The 18,766-nt window shown below is 42.1% G+C and overlaps 1 protein-coding gene across 4 annotated transcripts in view; it reads left to right on the top strand.

Moving 5' to 3' along the window:
- Positions 1-15: 15 nt before the first annotated feature.
- SAMHD1 (SAM and HD domain containing deoxynucleoside triphosphate triphosphohydrolase 1) overlaps positions 16-18,766 on the top strand; it is a 59,174-nt gene continuing 40,423 nt past the window's right edge. Inside the window, exons 1-3 of one of the 4 annotated variants that reach the window (XM_082746247.1) lie at positions 16-367; positions 6,681-6,747; positions 10,856-10,928. In XM_082746247.1, coding sequence (XP_082602373.1) covers positions 160-367; positions 6,681-6,747; positions 10,856-10,928 — 348 coding nt within the window. In that variant the 5' untranslated portion in view covers positions 16-159. Of the gene's footprint in view, positions 368-556; positions 791-6,680; positions 6,748-10,855; positions 10,929-18,766 lie in introns of those variants that run through there. The other 3 variants (XM_082746249.1, XM_082746250.1, XM_082746248.1) reach the window with 3 other exon arrangements.

Raw genomic sequence — 18,766 nt, 5'->3', positions numbered from 1 at the left:
CCCAGCCCCAAGGTCTAAGCTGTCAGTACGCCTGCGCGGGAGGCCAGTTGGCTGGCAGTGCTGTGCGGGCTCGTCCTCAGCGACCGGCAGTCAGTGCGCTTGCGCGCGGGATAAGCGCCGCGGTTCTTGACTGTACTGTGCCTGGCGCTGGTGGTAGCCATGCAGGGAGCCAACTCGGAACAGCCCTTCAAGCGGCCCCGATGCGATGGCAGCCCAAGAACCCCTCCAAACAACCGTTCCGCGGCGGCGGAAAGGTCCCCGGGCCCCGAGCTCCTCCCAGATCCCCAGTTCTGGGGCCCGGAGCAGGTGTGCTGCTTCCTAGAGCGCAGTGGCTTCAGAGATCCCCGACTACTGGACCGCTTCCGAGGTACCCGGGGTAGAGGGCTGAGGGGCCGGGGGACGGCGACCGGAGGCGGAGGCTGAGGGCCTGAGGAGAGGGCGCCCTGGGGCAGTGAGCTGGGGGCCTCAAAGAGGTCCCGAAGCGGGGAAGGGAGACCTGCTCGGGGAGGTACCAAAGGGGTGGACCTGAGGCGCCGAGCCAGGGTTGACCTGAGGCGGAGAACGGAAACCTGAGGCGGAGAGCCCTCCTGAGCAGGGGCCCTGAAGCAGGGAAGGAAGACCTGCGCGGGGAGGCACCCGCAGGGGTGGACCTGAGGCGGGGGTGGGGAGGGGGTCGGGGGAGGCCCCTACGGGAGGAATGACCTGCATCTGAGAACGGAAACCTGAGGCGGGGAGGAGAGAGCCGGTGCTGGGAGGTACAGAAGGCGCCCGGAGTGCACCCTGAGATGGAGTAAGGAGAAATGGGGCTTTTGGGGTTGGGGACCCGCTGGAAGAAAGACAGCTTTGGGGACTGTGAACTTGGGTGGGGCGCCTGGTCTGATGCTGGTGGGTTTCTTTGGAAACTTGCCACCTCAGTGCGGGATAGGCGGACTCAGTTCCTTTTCTTTCTTTCTTTCTTTTCTTTTTTTTTTTTTTTAAGATTTTATTTATTTATTTGACAGACAGAGATCACAAGTAGGCAGAGAGGCAGGCAGAGAGAGAGAGGAGGAAGCAGGCTCCCCGCTGAGAGATCGTGGCTCGATCCCAGGACCCCATGATCATGACCTGAGCCGAAGACAGAGGCTTTAACCCACTGAGCCACCCAGGAGCCCCTGTTTTTCTTTTTTTAAAGATTTTACTTATTTAATTGAAAGAGAGAGAGAGACAGAAATAGTGACAGAGATCATAAGTGGGGAGGAGAGGAAGAAGCAGGCTCCCTAGGGCTCCATCCCAGCACCCTGGGACCATGACCTGAACCGAAGGCCAACGCTTAATTAACCGACTGAGCCACCCAGGTGCCCCTCAGTGATGTTCTGAAGAATAATTCATCAGCCTTCAGAATCATCTTTTCTCTTGAGCCCACAGTCTAATACTAGTCTAATACTAGCGAAATTCGAACTCACTACATGCTTTTTTTTCCCTTAAAGATTTTATTCATTTATTTGACAGAGATCACAAGTAGGCAGAGAGGCAGGCAGAGAGGAGGAAGGAGGCTTTCTGCTGAGCAGAGAAGCCCAATGCGGGGCTTGATCCCAGGACCCTGGGATCATGACCTAAACTGAAGGCAGAGGCTTTAACCCACTGAACCACCCAGGTGACCCTCTTTTTTTTAAAAAAAAGATTTTATTTATTTGAGAGAAAGAAAGTGCGAGTGCATGAGCAGGGGGATGGGGTAGAGGGAGAGGGAGAAGCAGACTCCTCTGCTGAGCAGGGAGTCCAACTTGGCTGGATCCCAGCACCCTGGGATCATGACCTGAGCTGAAGGCATACTCTTAGCCAACTGAGCCACCCAGGCGCCCCTCACTTCATGCTTTTAATTGGTACAAAAACAAAAAACAAACTAACAAACTGACCACATGGGACAATTGTTCATTTCTTTTTTCTTTTAAAGTTCTTTATTTTGGGGCACCTGGGTGGCTCAGTGGGTTAAAGCCTCTGCCTTCAGCTCAGGTCATGATCCCAGGGTCCTGGGATTGAGCCCCACGTCGGGCTCTCTGCTCCGCAGGGAACCTGCTTTCTCCCCTCTCTCTGCCTGCCTCTCTGCCTACTTGTGATTTCTCTCTCTATGTCAAATAAATAAATAAAATAAAGTTCTTTATTTTTATTTTTTAATTAAACAATTTTTTTTGAAGACTTATTTATTTATTCTCAGAGAAATATTGCAGGGTGGAGAGAGGCAGGGAGAGGGAGAGAGAAAATCCCAAGCAGACTCCCTACTGAGCCCAGAACTCAATTCTGGGCTCCATCCCACAGCCATGAGATCTCAATCCCATGACCCTAAGATCTTGACCAAAGCAAAAATCAAGAGTTGGACCCTTAACTAAGGTGCCATCCAGGTGCTCCAAGATTTTTTTTTTTTTAAGTAATCTGTATACCTATCAGGGGCCCAAACTTAAAACCTCAAGATCAAGGGTCATAGGTTCCACTGGCTGAGCCAGCCAGGCGCCCCAACAACTGCTCATTTCTTTTTTTTTTTTTTTTTTTTTTTTTTTTTAAAGATTTTATTTATTTATCAGAGAGAGATGGGGAGAGAGCAAGCACAGGCAGACAGAATGGCAGGCAGAGGCAGAGGGAGAAGCAGGCTCCCTGCCGAGCAAGGAGCCCGATGCGGGACTCGATCCCAGGACGCTGGGATCATGACCTGAGCCGAAGGCAGCTGCCTAACCAACTGAGCCACCCAGGCGTCCCACAACTGCTCATTTCTTAACTGTTTGTTTTGTCCTGACCAAAGATTAGTCAGGCTTCTCTCTCTCTTAGAGGGCCCTGAACTCTTGCTTGCCACTAAACTGCATCAAGCACTAAGAAAGTGGACTGCTCCATGATCAACTTGGAATCGGCTGAGCATAGCAGGATATTGTTGTGTCAGACCACAGTAGGGTCATTTCCTAAAGATTCTGCTTGCCCCTCCTTTACCTGATAAAAAATAGCAGTACCTTCTTCTGTTTGACTTTGGAGATTTCTGAAATCTCAACATTCTCCCTATTGCAATAGTCTTTATTTCTAATCCCTATCTTAGTCTGGGTTTATTTATTTATTTATTTTTAAAGATTTTATTTATTTATTTATTTGTCAGAGAGGGAGAGAGGGAGTGAGCACAGGCAGACAGAGTGGCAGGCAGAGGTAAAGGGAGAAGCAGGCTCCCTGCAGAGCAAGGAACCCGATGTGGGACTCGATCCCAGGATACTGGAATCATGACCTGAGCCAAAGACAGCCGCTTAACCAACTGAGCCACCCAGGCGCCCCTGGATTTATTTTTATTTATTTTTTATTTTTTTTTAAGATTTTATTTGTTTGTCAGAGAGAGAGAGGGAGAGAGAGCAAGCACAGGCAGACAGAATGGCAGACAGAAGCAGAGGGAGAAGCAGGCTCCCTGCAGAGCAAGGAGCCTGATGTCGGACTCTATCCCAGGACGCTGGGATCATGACCTGAGCCGAAGGCAGCTGCTTAACCAACTGAGCCACCCAGGCATCCCTGGATTTATTTTTATTTGGCAAAACTACATACAAAGTGTTGGTCCCTTTCCTTTTCCTTTTTTTTTTTTTTTAGATTTTATTTATTTATTTGACAGAGAGAGACACAGAGAAGGAACACAAGCAGGGGGAACCGCTGAGGGAGAGGGAGAAGCAGGCTTCCCGCTGAGCCCAAAACAGACTCTTAACCAACTGAGCCACCCTGGCAACCCTAAATAGGAAAATATTTAAAGATTGATAATAAGAGAAATGGGTAATCCAGTGAAGTTGATGGAAGTGTCTATTAGGTCAAACCATGGATGGCTTGGTAATACTTTTTTACTTAGGAAATTTCACTTGTAGAAATTTACAGATAGAATTGTACAGGTGTCCAAAGAAATATATTCAAGGTCATTCTTTTAACCATTGGTTATAAATAGCAAGAAAGTAGAAATAATCTATCCATTGATAATAGTTATATATAATAGTGATACCTAACATTTCCTCAGCATTTACTTTGTGTGAAGTACTGTTCTGTGTACTTCTCATATTTTATCTTCTAAATCTTTACAATAACTATCATATCGGTTTAGGTGTACTCATTTTAAGGTATACTCATTTAGGTATACTCATTTCTGAGCATAAGGCTCAGGAAAAAATTGGTTAAATATACTACGGGGCATCTAATTGTAGAATATAAGGCAGCCATTAAAAATGATGTGGTTTAGGGGCGCCTGGGTGGCTCAGTGAGTTGGGCCGCTGCCTACGGCTCAGGCCATGATCTCAGGGTCCTGGGATCGAGTCCTGCATCGGGCTCTCTGCTCAGCGGGGAGCCTGCTGCCTGCTTCCTCCTCTCTCTCTCTGCCTGCCTCTCTGCCTACTTGTGATCTCCCTCTGTCAAATAAATAAATAAAATCTTTAAAAAAAATGATGTGGTTTAATAAAATTGACAGAAAAGATTTCTATGACATCATAGGTGTGAAAAAATAAATTATAAACAACATAATTCCATTTGTGGAAAACTACATAATTGCATAATTCAGGATCTTTTTAGAAAAATATGTCTTCAAGTGCTCGCTTCAGCAGCACCTATACTAAAATTTGAACAATACAGAGAAGGTTAGCATGGCCCCTGCGCAAGGATGACTTGGAAAAAAAAAAGTCTTCAAGTTTATTAGTATTTTTTAATTTTAAGTGCAGAGCTTGAACTTAGAACCATGAGATCAAGACCTGAGCTGAGATTAAGAGTTGAATGCTTAACCAACTAAGCCACCCAGGCTCCTGAAGTTTTTAGAATTTTTATTTAAGTAATCTCTACATCCAAAGTGGGGCTTAAACTCAACAACCCCAAGATCAAAAGTTGCATACTTTACTGACTGAGCCAGCCAGGCATCTCAAATATGTCTTAGAGATTATTGAGGGTATTTTTAGAAAACCAGGATAGCACTAGAGTAAAAATGAAATTTTACTGAATGAAATTTTACTAAATGAAATTTTACTGAACTTGAAATTGCTCTTTTTTTCTTTTTTTGTGTGTTTTAAGTAGGATGGACATAGCCTATCACAGGATTCAAACTCACAACCATGAGATCAAGAACTTAGCCAAGATCAAGAGTCTGCCACTCAACCTACTGTACCACCTAAGTGCTCCCAGGCTATGGTTTTGGCTTGACTATTCTATGAACAATAGATTTACACTTCTTTCCCACCCCTACTCCCCACCCTAAACCTCACCTGTTTTAGAAGGAAGCTGCCAATTTTGCAACTTGGAATTCCCTGCAAATAGTTTTTCAAATAATTTTAAAAATTTCACTTGAGGGTTGCCTGGGTAGCACAGTCCTTTAAGCGCTCGACTCTTGGCTTCATCTCAAGTCTTGCTCTTAAGGTCATGACTTTGAGCCTTGCCTGCATCAGGATCTGTGGAGTCTACTTGAGGTTCTCTGTCCCTCTCCCTTTGTTCCTTCTCCCTGTGCACTCACTCGAATGCACATGCTCTCTCACAAATCAATCAATCAATCTTTAAAAAATTTTACTTGATTTGGGGTGCCTGGGTGGCTAAGTGGGTTAAAGCCTCTGCCTTCAGCTCAAGTCATGATCCCAGAGTCCTGGGATCAAGCCCCACGTTGGGCTCTCTGCTCAGCAGGGAGCCTGCTTCCCCCTTTCTCTCTCTACCTTTCTCTCTGCCTACTTGTGATCTCTGTCTGTCAAATAAATAAATAAAATCTTTTTTTTTTTTTTAAAGATTTTATTTATTTATTTGACAGACAGAGATCACAAGTAGGCAGAGAGGCAGGCAGAGAGAGAGAGAGAGAGAGAGAGAGAGAAGCAGGCTTCCTGCGGAGCAGAGAGCCCGATGCAGGGCTCGATCCCAGGACCCTGAGATCATGACCCGAGCCAAAGGCAGCAGCCCAAACCAGTGAGCCACCCAGGCGCCCCATAAATAAATAAAATCTTAAAAAAAATTTTTTTACTTGATTTATCAAAAAAAGCCTATTGATATAGTTATCTATTTAAAATGAAGACTTTCTGAGTGGCAGGGGCTCCTGGCTGCTCAGTCAGTAGAGCATGTGGGCTCTTGACCCTGGGGTTGTGAGTTTGAGCCCCATGTTGAGAAAAAAACCTTTCCAAGTGACAAATGAAAATGTGGTACTTAGGGGCACCTGGGTGGCTCAGTTGGTAAAGCATCTGCCTTCAGCTCAGGTCATGATCCCAGGATCCTAGAATCGAGCCCCACATGGGGCTTCCTGCTCAATTGGGAGTCTGTTTCTCTCTCTGCCTCTGCCTCTGCCCTCTGCCACCTGCTCATGCTCGCACGCGCTCTCTCTCTCTCTCCCCTAAATAAATAAAATATATATATATTTTTAGATCTTATTTATTTATTTGACATAGGGAAAGAGATCACAAGTAGGCAGAGAGGCAGGCAGAGGGAGAGGGAGAAGCAGGCTCTCTGCTGACATCATGACGTGAGCCAAAGGCAGGGGCTTAACCCACTGAGCCACCAGGCGCCCCTCATAAATAAATAAAATCTTTAAAAAAAGAAAATAGTACTTAACACAGTTCATTGCCTGGAGTGGGTGGTTAGTAAATGTCAATCTGAGTAAATTCTGGCAAATCTAAATTAAAAGAAATAAAAAAGCATATGCTGTAAATATTGAAACCATTTTTTCTTTTTTTTCTCTCTTTCTTCCAAAGAAAATAAAATCACGGGTTTGACACTGCTCCATCTTAATGAGTCTGATCTTGAAAGTCTTGGGATAAGGTAAGAATGATAAAATTCACCTTGTAGCCAAGCATACTTATGACCTTTTTATTCACCTGTAAGGGACAAAGCCCATAATCTATTAACTGTCCTACTTTTAAATCTAGAGAGTGTTTTAAAACAGAAGCCCTTGTCTGCTGGTTAACACAGTTGTTTTTGTTATTGTTGTGCAATTCCTGTGTTACTATTGCTAATGATTCCTATTTTACAAAATTTTGCTGACAAGCCTTCATGAAGTTTCAGTGATCAACTTTTTATTCTCAAGTTCAGAATAATTGAATTATACACACCATAAAATATATAAGAACTGATGGGGGGAATTGTTGGCAAGAAAAATCAAGGCTGTAGCCTATCTTGAACATGTTTCTAGGTCTTCCTAAAGCTATCTCAAGACTGAAATGTATGCCTGGTATTAGATTTAAAGATGCAGTCAAAAGTAGTTTCATCCTTTTTTAGTTGTGTGATTTGGGACAAATAATTTAACTCTTCAGTTTCTTTTTTTTCTCTCTCTCTCTTTTTTTTTTCCTTTTTTAAAAAGATTATTTATTTATTTATTTGACAGACAGAGATCACAAGTAGGCAGAGAGGCAGGCAGAGAGAGAGAGAGAGAGAGAGGAGGAAGCAGGCTCCCTGCTGAGCAGAGAGCCTGATTCAGGGCTTGATCCCAGGTCCCTGGGATCATGACCTAAGCTGAGGCAAAGGCTTTAAACCACTGAGCCACCCAGGCGCCCCAACTCTTCGGTTTCTATACCTGTCAAATGGAAAATAATAACGAGACAATGTACATAAAGTGATTCGCATGTTGGCCCTTAATAAATTATAGGCAGAGATCCCTGTATAAGGCTAGGAGTTTCAGGGTCTAGAGGAGCAAATATTTAAATATTCCTTAAAATGGAGACTTAGGGTTTTTTTTTTTGTTTTGGGGGTTTTTTAAGAGAATTGGCAACAGTGGTGAAATAAGGTTTTTTCCTTCTAGAATTCCATTTAGTTAAATGTTTGTAGTAACAGTAACCAAAGAATCAAAACAAAGGATTATACTGAATTACTTCCTGTACTATTGTTTAGTAGTTGATAATAGAAGCAAATTGTGAGAAAAATAACCTTAGAACATTTTTTTTTAACCTTAGCACATTTATTTGAATTTTAATAAATGTGTCCTTTGGATCAGAATCTTCAAGAGCCTCATCTTGCCTCTTTCATAATCACATTTCAGCCCACTCAGTCCTCCCAAAGTCCCCCTTACTACTTCCTTTTTTTTTTAATTTTTATAAAGATTTTATTTATTTATTTAACAGAGAGAGAGACATCAAAAGTAGGCAGACAGGCAGGCAGAGGGAAAGAGGGGGAAGCAGGCTTTCTGCTGAGCAGAGAGCCCAATTTGGTGCTCAATCCTAGGACCCTGAGATCATGACCTGAGCTGAAGGCAGAAGTGTAACCCACTAAGCCACCCAGGCGCCCACTAAGGTATAATAATTGCTTACTATTTTAATTGAATTGCATTTGCTCTAATAGAGTCTTGCTTTTAAAGAGAACCATTTACTTTGTGGACTTGGATACTACTATTTATTCAACAAATATTTATGGAGGGCCCACTGAGTGTTAGGAATTTTTCTAGGAACTTGGGAGACATGAGTGAACAAAATAGAATTTCAGCGGAACATTATCCAGCACAGCTTGTTACCTACCTTATAACTCTGAGGTGGATTCTTCAGGACTCCTCAGGGCTGTGTTTTCCAATGCAGCAGCCACTAGCTCCATGTTTAAATTAATTTAAATTAAAGTTTCAATTCCTCACCTAGCCATATTTCAAGTGCTCAGTAGCCACTTATGACTAGTGGCTACCATGTTGGACAGGGCAGGTATAGGACATTTCCATTATGGCAAAATTCTGCTGTATAAAGCTGCCTTTGATGATCCCAGTAGGACAAGTCAAAGTTGTTAACAGTAGTACAAGTTCAACCAATTTATTAATATAGCCTTGTACTCTTTTCCCCTCCTTTCCTCTTTCACCTTTCCTAGGATTCATATCCTAAAATAAATGACCTATCTGTAAGCTCTTGTTCAAGACTCTGCTTTCTAGGGGGGATCCAGTTTAGACAAGTACTTAAATTTTCTCAAGTTTGCGACCAACCGTTGATTTAAAATTTTTTTATTAACATATGTGTTAACATATGTATTTATTAACATAATGTATTATTTTCCCAGAGGTACAGGTCTGTGAATCATCAGGCTTACACTAAAAGGTTTTGCTAACAAGTAAAAAAATTGGTATATTAAATGTTTATATCAGTTGTAAGAAATTTTAGATTTCAAAAATTGTAAAATACCAAAATAAAATCTTCCTATAGTCTAACTATGGCCTGTGACTACTTTAAGGATTTATTTCTTTATTATTATTATTTTTTTTAGAGAGAGAGAATACACCTGTATGCACAACAGGGGGTTGGAAGGACCAGAAGGAGAGTTAGAGAAATAGACTCCCCACTGAGCATGGAGCCCCACACAGGGCTAGATCTCACCAACCTGAGATTATGACCTGAGCTGAAATCATGACTTGAGCTGAAATCAAGAGTTGGAGGAGGCTCAACTGACTAAGCCACTGAGGCACCCCTGCCCATGTCTACTTTAAATTTTTATTTAAAGTGCTGTTTATTCTGGGGTGCCTGGGTGGCACAGTCAGTTTGGCCCCCAGCTCTTGATTTCAGCTCGGTCATGATCTTGGGATCTTGGATCTGGTCCATGTTGGGCTCCATGCTCTGCAGGGAGTCTGCTTGAGGGTTCTCTCCTCTCCCTCTGCCCCACCCCCCACTCACACACAGGGACTCTCTCTCCCTCTTTCTAGAATAAATAAATAAATCTTCAAAATGTATATGTGTATTACTGTATTTTGTTATACCCTTTGTTAAAATAAAACTGCTAGATTTTGGTTGGCTATTTTTATGTACTTTAATCAGTGATTTCTTTGTGAATAGTTTCTTTTGGGGTTTTATTAAATGATGAATGTTGAGTATTAGTTCAGGGAAATATTGGGCAGCGAGATTGGTTTAGGTTTGCTATCTTATGCTGTGACTCGTGATTATACTCAACTGTGCAACGATACTTAACCTCACTCAGTTTTAGATCACCTATAACTACTTCTCCAAGCTTGGCCTTTCCTTTCAACAACCTGATGAAGATGATAGGGAATTAAGAAAACACAGGCATGCTGCTTTATGATTTATCAGCTGTAATAATGCTTCTGTACATCCCAAGAATATCATTCATAGATTTTGTAGTTATCATGAGTCATAGAGTACAATAGAGAGGCCAGTTGTAGTGATTCTGACTATCTAGGACTTTGAGCGCAAGATTTATTTTTCAGTCTAATTAGCTAGTAGATTAGTAAATTCTGCCCCTTTGCCTGCTGTTTCTGTTAATAATTAGCCAGGTGTCAGGCTAACTTGCTTGGACCAGTAAGCGTAAATGATGCAGGACAATGAGTTAATGGATTTTGATCTGTTTATGTTAAGTCCCATTAAATTTATTTATTGAAACTAGAGCATTATGAGGGATTACTGACAAAGGAAGATGGGTACAAGTAAAGGTATAACCTTCATATAGATTTGATTTGTGCATGAGTCATACCTAGTACTCACATTTTTCCTGTGGTATGGATAAGAACATTTATGTACTAAAAAGGGCCGAGTGATTTCCACCCCCCCCCCCCCAGGTCATACTGAGTCTGTGTACAGATACGAATCACTTCTGATTTCAAAGTCCTTTTCCCTGTGCTCTACTTTAGAGTGCTATCTTAAACCATGCAATTCAGGGTTGTGAGGGAAGATGTCAACTTCAGTTAGATTAAAATAAGTTTGAAGTATCAATTGAGCACTTAGTAGAGACATAGGAGATGTTGAAGTCTGAGTTACCAAGGGAAGAAGATCAAGGGCAAAAGCCTAAGGGAGAGTTTCTGGGGGGGATGTATGTCTGAATTATTAATTGTTCCTTTTAATCTGACCTCTCATTATATTAATGTAGATAATTTAGAGTTGATTATATACTGTTATATACTCTAGAGATTATTATTAAGCAAATAATGATAGATTTGCTTATCCTGTTATAATTTTAGTGCCTTGGGGGACAGAAAGAAGCTGCACAATTATATCCAACAACTGAGTGGAATTTATGGTGATTCAATGAAGGTAAGAGAAATCAGAGTCTGTCATTTTTTTTAAGACTTTATTTATTTATTTGACAGATAGAGATCACAAGTAGGTAGAGAGGGGAGGAAGCAGGCTCCCTGCTGAGCAGAGAGCCCAATGCAGGGCTCAGTCCCAGGACCCTGGGATCATGACCTGAGCCAAAGGCAGAGGCTTAACCCACTGAGCCACCCAGGCGCCCCATGTCATGTTTCTTTTTAATATAAAGTGATATAACTTAGAATGAACACATGTGGAATTTGTTTTATTAATTTTTTTAAAAGATTTTATTTATTTATTTTAGAGAGGGAGTGTAAGCACGCACATACAAGCTGGGGGGAGGGACAGAGAAAGAGAGAATCTCAAGCAGACTCCCCGCTGAAGGCAGAGCCTGACACACAGTTCGATCCCAGGACTCTGGGATCATGACCTGAGCTGAAGGCAGACGTTTAACGACTGAACCATCCAGGCACCCCTATTTATTTATTTTTAAAGATTTTATTTATTTACTTGAGAGAGGGTACATGTGAGCTAGAGGGAGAAGGTGAGGGAAAGAGAATATGAAGCAGACTGCACTGAGCACAGAGCCTGACAAAGAGCTCCATCCCATGACAATGAGATCATGACCTATTCTGAAACCAAGACTTGGTTGCTGAATTGACTGAGCCACCCAGGAGCCCCCTTGCCTTTTTTTTGAAGATCTTATTTATTTATTTATTTGACAGAGAGAGAGATCACAAGTAGGTAGAGAGGTAGGCAGAGAGAAAGGGAGAAGCAGGCTCCCTGTTGAGTCGAGAGCCCGATGTGGGGCTCAACCCAAGGACCTGAGATCATGACCTGAGCCGAAAGCAGAGGCTTAACCCACTGAGCCACCGAGGCACTCTTCCCTTGCCTTTTTGTTTTTAAGTACTCTCTACACCCCAAACGGGACTTGAACTCACAACCCCGGGATCAAGTGTCACATGGTCCATGGACTGAGCCAGTCAGGTGTCCCATATTTGAAATATTTAATGAATGTATTTGGTTTGGGCCTACAATAATTTTATAGACCAGGTATGGTTTTTTTTTTTTTTTAAGATTTTTTAATCTATTTAACGGACAGAGATCACAAGCAGGCAGAGAGGCAGGTGGGGAGGGATTGTGGAAGCAGGCCCTCCGCTGAGCAGAGAGCCTGATGTGGGGCTCAATCCCAGGACCCTGGGATCACAACCCGAGCTGAAGGCAGAGGCTTCAACCCACTGAGCACCCAGGCGCCTCTCAAGTGGTGGTTCTTACAGCAAGTATTTTATTTGAAGAATAATCAAATCCTAGCCCTTTCTGGAAAAACTTCCTAATATTAAAATGCCTTATTCTTTTCATGAAGAATTAAATTGAGTTACTTTTCAAAGATGATATTTAACAATTTTGTCTTGTAGTTGGAAGAAAGTTGTTCTGTAATCTATTTTGTCTTTCATGAGAAGGGCAGCATAGGGTGTCTTCTTCAGAAAGGACATAGAGAAGTTTTATTAGATGAGATCATGTGACCTCATTTTCACAGTTACAATTTACAACAAAAAATTTTTTTAACTATAGGTTTTATTTTTTAAGAGTTTATTTATTTATTTGACAGACAAAGATCACAAGTAGGCAGAGAGGCAGGGAGAGAGAGAGAGGGGGAAGCAGGCTCCCTGCTGAGCAGAGAACCCGATTTGGGGCTCAATCCCAGGACCTGAGGATCATGACCTGAGCCGAAGGCAGAGACTTTAACCCGCTGAGCCACCCAGGCGCCCCAACAACAAAATATTTTTGAAGTAATATTCAAGACGGTCAGTAGTTTCATTTGCTCACTTTTACTCTGTTTTTTGTCAGAAACGGGAAACTAACTATATTTATAGAATATAGGAAACTAACAGGAAACTAACCATATTTATAGATTATAAATTATAGTTGTTGAGACTATATATTAAAGTTACTAAATACTTTAGTCAGTAAGTCACTGTATAGTAATAAAATTGATAGCTTATATGATTTTAGTTCCAGCAGCAGCACAGTGGAACAAATAATTGATTCCTATTTTAATTTGGTATCAGCTTCTTATTCTCCTTTTTTTTTTTTTTTAAAGAACAGATTTAGTGAGATATAATTCATGAAGCTCATGATTCAGTCACTTAAAGCCTACAAGTTGGAGCTCCTGGCTGGCTCAGTCAGTAACGTGTGCAGGTCTCCATCTCAGGGTCATGAGTTAAAGCCCCACGTCGGGCATAGAGATTACTTAAAAAAAAAAAAATTCTTCTTTACCTATTTTGGATATAAGTCCCTTATCACACCTTACCAGATATATGATATGCAAATTTTTTCCTGTTCTCTGGATCATCTTTACTTTCTTGGTATTGTTCTTTATTTTTTATTTTATTTATTTATTTTTAAAGATTTTATTTATTTATTTGACACCGAGAGAAAGAGAGATCACGAGTAGGCAGAGAGGCAGGTAGAGAGAGAGGGGGAAGCAGGCTCCCTGCTGAGCAGAAAGCCTGATGCAGGACTTGACCCCAGGACCCTGGGATCACGACCTGAGCCTAAGGCAGAGGCTTAACCCACTAAGCCACCCAGGCACCCCTTTGGTGCTGTTATTTAAAGCACAAAAGCTTTTCATTTTGATACAGTCCAGTTTATTTTTTTATAAGTTTTTATTTATTCATTTGACAGAGCACAAGTAAAGGGAGCAGCAAGCAGAGAGAGAGGGAGAAGCAGGCCCTGCTGAACAGGGAGCCCAAGGTGGGGCTTGATCCCAGGACACTGGGATCACAACCTAACTGACTGAACCATCCATGTGCCCTTAGTTTTTTTTCTTTTTGTCTTTCAATCATATCTAAGATGTCTCTTATCATAGCCAAGAAACCATTGCCTAACCCAAGATCAATACTTATTCTTGGGTCAATTTTTTTCATGCTAAATTTAGTTGGTCTCTGAAACTGGGAATTGTGTAACAGTAAAGAGGAATTATAGTGTTCGATCTAATAGGTGCTAAAATAGCACCTAACAGGTGCTAATTTGTAAAATGAATCTTAAAGGGAGTGAAATGCCTGCTTTATGTACTTTCTCTTAATATGTGTTAAATTATAACATCACCAGCTCTGTATCTCTCTGATGGCTCCCCCTCTCTCCTTTTTCTTTTTTACCATTCTCTCTTGCCACTACTCTGGACATATATTCTATTATTTCCTCCAGAGGGCAGGAGGAATGGTACCTTACTCATCTCATCCTCAGTGTTTGGCATAGACAAAAGGATTGTTTGAAACGTATCAGATAATCTTTAAAAGTGACAAGTAAGGGTAAGGAGTAGTTTATATTAAATAATACTGGGAGAATAAAAATAACAGTATAAACACTGATCAAAACACTTTAATATATTCATACTCGTTAATAGTTGGAAAGGGAATAGGAAATAATATAACTTGAATTATCAACAACTTCTTACCCAGCATTAAAATGGTTTAAATGTTATAATTTAATGGTTTAAATGGTTTTTTTTTTTAAATGGTTTTTTTTTTTTTTAAAGATTTTATTTATTTATTTGACAGAGAACAGAAGTAGGCAGAGAGGCAGGCAGAGAGAGAGAGAGAAGCAGGCTCTGCACTGAGCAGAGAGCCCGATGCGGGGCTCGATCCCAGGACCCTGGGATCATGACCTGGGCTGAAGGCAGAGGCTTTAACCTGCTGAGCCACCCAGGCGCCCAATGGTTTAAATGGTTTAAAAATGTTAGTTCATCAGGGGCACCTAGGTGGCTCAGTCAGTTAAGCATCTGACTCTCAATTTTGGCTCAGGTCATTATCTCCATGTGTGAAATTAAGCCTCCTGTACGGCTCTGTGCTCAGTGTGTAGTCTGGTTGAGATTTTCCCTGTTCTACTGCCCCTTCCTTCCCCCACTTGCTCATGCACTCACACAAGCGTGCACACTCTCTCAAAATAAATTTAAAAATCTTTTTTAAAAAGTTCATTAATGAGGGCGCCTGGGTGGCTCAGTGGGTTAAAGCCTCTGCCTTCGGCTCAGGTTATGATCCCAGGGTCCTGGGATCCAGCCCCTCATCAGGCTCTTTGCTCAGTGGGGAACCTGCTTCCCTTCCTCTCTCTGCCTGCCTCTCTGCCTGCTTGTGATCTGTCAAATAAATAAATAAAATCTTTAAAAAAATAAATAAATAAAATAAAAAGTTCATTAATGATGTGGAGCCACTATAAGGATAATTATTGGGGTGCCTGGCTCAGTCTATCAGTCTGTAGGGCATGCAACTCTTTTTGTCTTTTTAGCATGCAATTCTTGATCTCATGTCGTGCGTTCAGGCCCCACACTGGGCATAGAGCTTGCTTTAAAAAAAAAAAAAGGATGGGGCACCTGAGTGGCTCATTGAGTCTCTGGCTCTTTTTTTTTTTTTTTTTTTAAATTTATCTGACAGAGAGAGATCTTTTTTATTTATTTATCTGACAGAGAGCGATCACAAGCAGACAGAGAGGCAGGCAGAGAGAGAGAGGGGAAAGCAGGCATCCTGCTGAGGAGAGAGCCCAACATGGGGCTCGATCCCAGGACCCTGATATCATGACCTGAGCCAAGGCAGAGGCCTAACCCACTGAAGCCACCCAGGTGCCCCAGAGTCTCTGGCTCTTAATTTCAGCTCCGGTCATGGTCTCCAGTCATGAAATCAAGCCCTGCTGTTGCGTTTATGCTCAGCATGGAGCTGCTTGAGGTTCTTGCTTTCCCTCTGCCCGTCTACCCACTTTCGTGTGCACGATCACATGCTCTCTTTCTCTCTCAAATAAATCTTTTTTTTTTTTTTTTTTTTAAAGCATAATTAGGGGTGCCTCTGCCTCTGCTTCTGCCTTTGGCTCAGGTCATGGTCTCGGGGTCCTGGGGCCATGAGAGTGTGGAGACTACTCTCTCCGTTTCCTTCTATCCCTTCGCCCATGCATTCTCTCTCTTTCTCTCAAACAGATAAACAAAATCTATTAAAAAGATAAAAATAAAAAAAAAAAAGAACTCACTGAAAAACATTTTTAACGGGGCGCCTGGGTGGCTCAGTGGATTGAGCCGCTGCCTTCGGCTCAGGTCATGATCTCAGGGTCCTGGGATCGAGTTCTGCATCGGGCTCTCTGCTCAGCGGGGGGCCTGCTTCCCTTCCTCTCTCTCTGCCTGCCTCTCTGCCTACTTGTGATCTCTGTCAAATAAATAAATAAAATCTTTAAAAAAAAAAACAAAAACATTTTTAACATATAATTTACACTTTTCATGTCAAAATGCATCAAAGGCACTTAATCATTTTACAGATCTTTTTTTTTTTAAGATTTTATTTATTTATTTGACAGACAAAGATCACAAGTGGGCAGAAAGCCCGACATGGGACTTGATCCCAGGACCCTGGGATCATAACCCAAGCCAAAGGTAGAGGCTTTAACCCACTGAGCCACCCAGGTGCCCCCCTGCTTGTCATATATTTAAAGATTTTGGGATTTGACACCTGGGTTGAACATCCCTCAGGGTGGTGAGATCAAGACCAGATTTGGGCTCTAAGCTCAGCATGGAGTCTGCTTAGTAGTCTCTCTCCCTCTCCCTCTGTCTGCCCCCCTCAATTACATAAATCTTTAAAGATTTTGGAACATTTTCTTGTCTGATAGGGACATCCAGAGGTTGAATTTAACAACATTGACTCTGTCTTCTATTCCAGGAATACTTTGATGTCATTCTTGGTATATTATTAGAGGTGACTGAACTTGGTATAGTTTATTATGGTGATAAAGTGGCTTTATAGAGAAGGGTGAAAAAATATAATACCAGTCATCAATCATAAATCTCATCTTAAAAAAAAATAAAATAAATCTCATCTTTGTTAATATGCATACACATTGTTTAACAAAGTTGTAAATTCTAGTCATTACTTGACTCACGCCGTCAGTGTGCAACTTGAATTGAGCTATTTTTAAAGAAAATGACTTCTTTATCACCAACATCTTCAGATGTTGGACCAGATAAACCCTTTAAGTTTCTTTACATCATTGAGCTTCTCTAATTCATATTTTATATATTTCTGTGTACAGGCATGGTAAACTTTAACTATAGTAGCATCTTTTTTTTTTTTTTTAAGATTTTATTTATTTATTTGACAGACAAAGATCACAAGTAGGCAGAGAGGCAGGCAGAGAGAGAGAGAGAGAGAGAAGGAAGCAGGCTCCCTGCTAAGCAGAGAGCCTGATGCGGGGCTCGATCCCAGGACTCCAGGATCATGACCTGAGCTGAAGGCAGAGGCTTTAACCCACTGACCCACCCAGGTACCCCTATAGTAGCATCTTAACATATGTATATTTCCAATGACAGTTCAACTTTATTTATTTATTTATTTATTTTTAAAGATTTTATTTATGTGTCAGAGAGTATTAGTGATAGAGAAAGAGCACAAGCAGGGGGAGAAGCAGAGGGGGAGGGAGAAGCAGACTCTGTGCTAAGCAGGGAATCAGATGTGGGGCTCGATCCTGGGACTCTGGGATCATGACCTGAGCCAAAGGGAGACAATCAGCTCACTGAGCCACCCAGCCTCCTCAACAGTAGTCATTTATTGATTTTTTTATTTTAAAGATATTAAAGATATCTTTCTTTTTTTTTTAAAGATTTATTTATTTGTCAGAGAGCGAGCGAGCGAGAGCGAGCACAGGCAGACACAGTGGAAGGCAGAGTCAGAGGGAGAAGCAGGCTCCCTGCGGAGCAAGGAGCCCGATGTGGGACTCGATCCCAGGACGCTGGGATCATGACCTGAGCCGAAGGCAGCTGCTTAACCAACTGAGCCACCCAGGCGTCCCAATATCTTTCTTTTTTTAAAAGATTTTATTTATTGTTACTTTTTAAAGATTTTATTTATTCATTTGACAGATAGAGATCACAAGTAGAGAGAGAGGAAGGGGGAAGCAGGCTCCCCGCTGAGCAGAGAGCCCGATTCCAGGCTTCAATCCCAGTACCCTGGGATCATGACCTGAGCCAAAGGCAGAGGCTTTAACCCACCAAGCCACCCAGGCGCCCCTTATTTTTTTAAAAGATTTTATTTATTTGACAGAAGAGACAGTGGGAGAGGAAACACAAGTAGGGAGAGAGGGAGAAACAGGCTCCCTGATGAGCAGAGAGCCCAATGCAGGACTCAATCCAAGGACCCTGGAATTATGACCTGAATCAAAGGCAGACACTTAGTGACTGAGCCACCCAGGCACCCAAAAGTAGTCATTTAAAACACTTAGGAGGTGTCTGGGTGAGTCACTGGGTTAAGCACCTGCCTTCGGCTCAGGTCATGATCTCTAGGTCCTAGGATCCCTCTCCCTGCTCAGTGGGAAACCTGCTTTTCTCTATCTCTCTCTCTGGCCTTCCCAACCCCTTGTTCTCTCTCTCTCTCAAATAAATAAAATCTTTTTTTTTTAATTTTTTTTTTTAAAGATTTTATTTATTTATCAGAGAGAGAGGGGGAGAGAGCGAGCACAGGCAGACAGAATGGCAGGCAGAGGCAGAGGGAAAAGCAGGCTCCCTGCTGAGCAAGGAGCCCGATGTGGGACTCGATCCCAGGACGCTGGGATCATGACCTGAGCCAAAGGCAGCTGCTTAACCAACTGAGCCACCCAGGCGTCCCTCAAATAAATAAAATCTTAAAAAAAAAAAAAAAAATATTTGAGCTCCTACTATTTGTCAAGCACTATGCCGTGTAATGAGTTCTGAGAATATGGCAGTAAATGACACATACAAAGCCCTTCACCTCACAGAATTCCATACATTTTTAAGAAACTTAATGGAAAAATTTGAAGCAGTTTGAAAATCATGAATTAAAAAAAAAAGAAAATCA

Source organism: Mustela nivalis (assembly GCF_964662115.1).
Source record: "Mustela nivalis genome assembly, chromosome: 8".
In the NCBI taxonomy this organism is placed as follows: domain Eukaryota; kingdom Metazoa; phylum Chordata; class Mammalia; order Carnivora; family Mustelidae; genus Mustela; species Mustela nivalis.
Note: the sequence above shows the minus strand (reverse complement) of the source record. Positions and strands in the feature narration are given on the sequence as shown.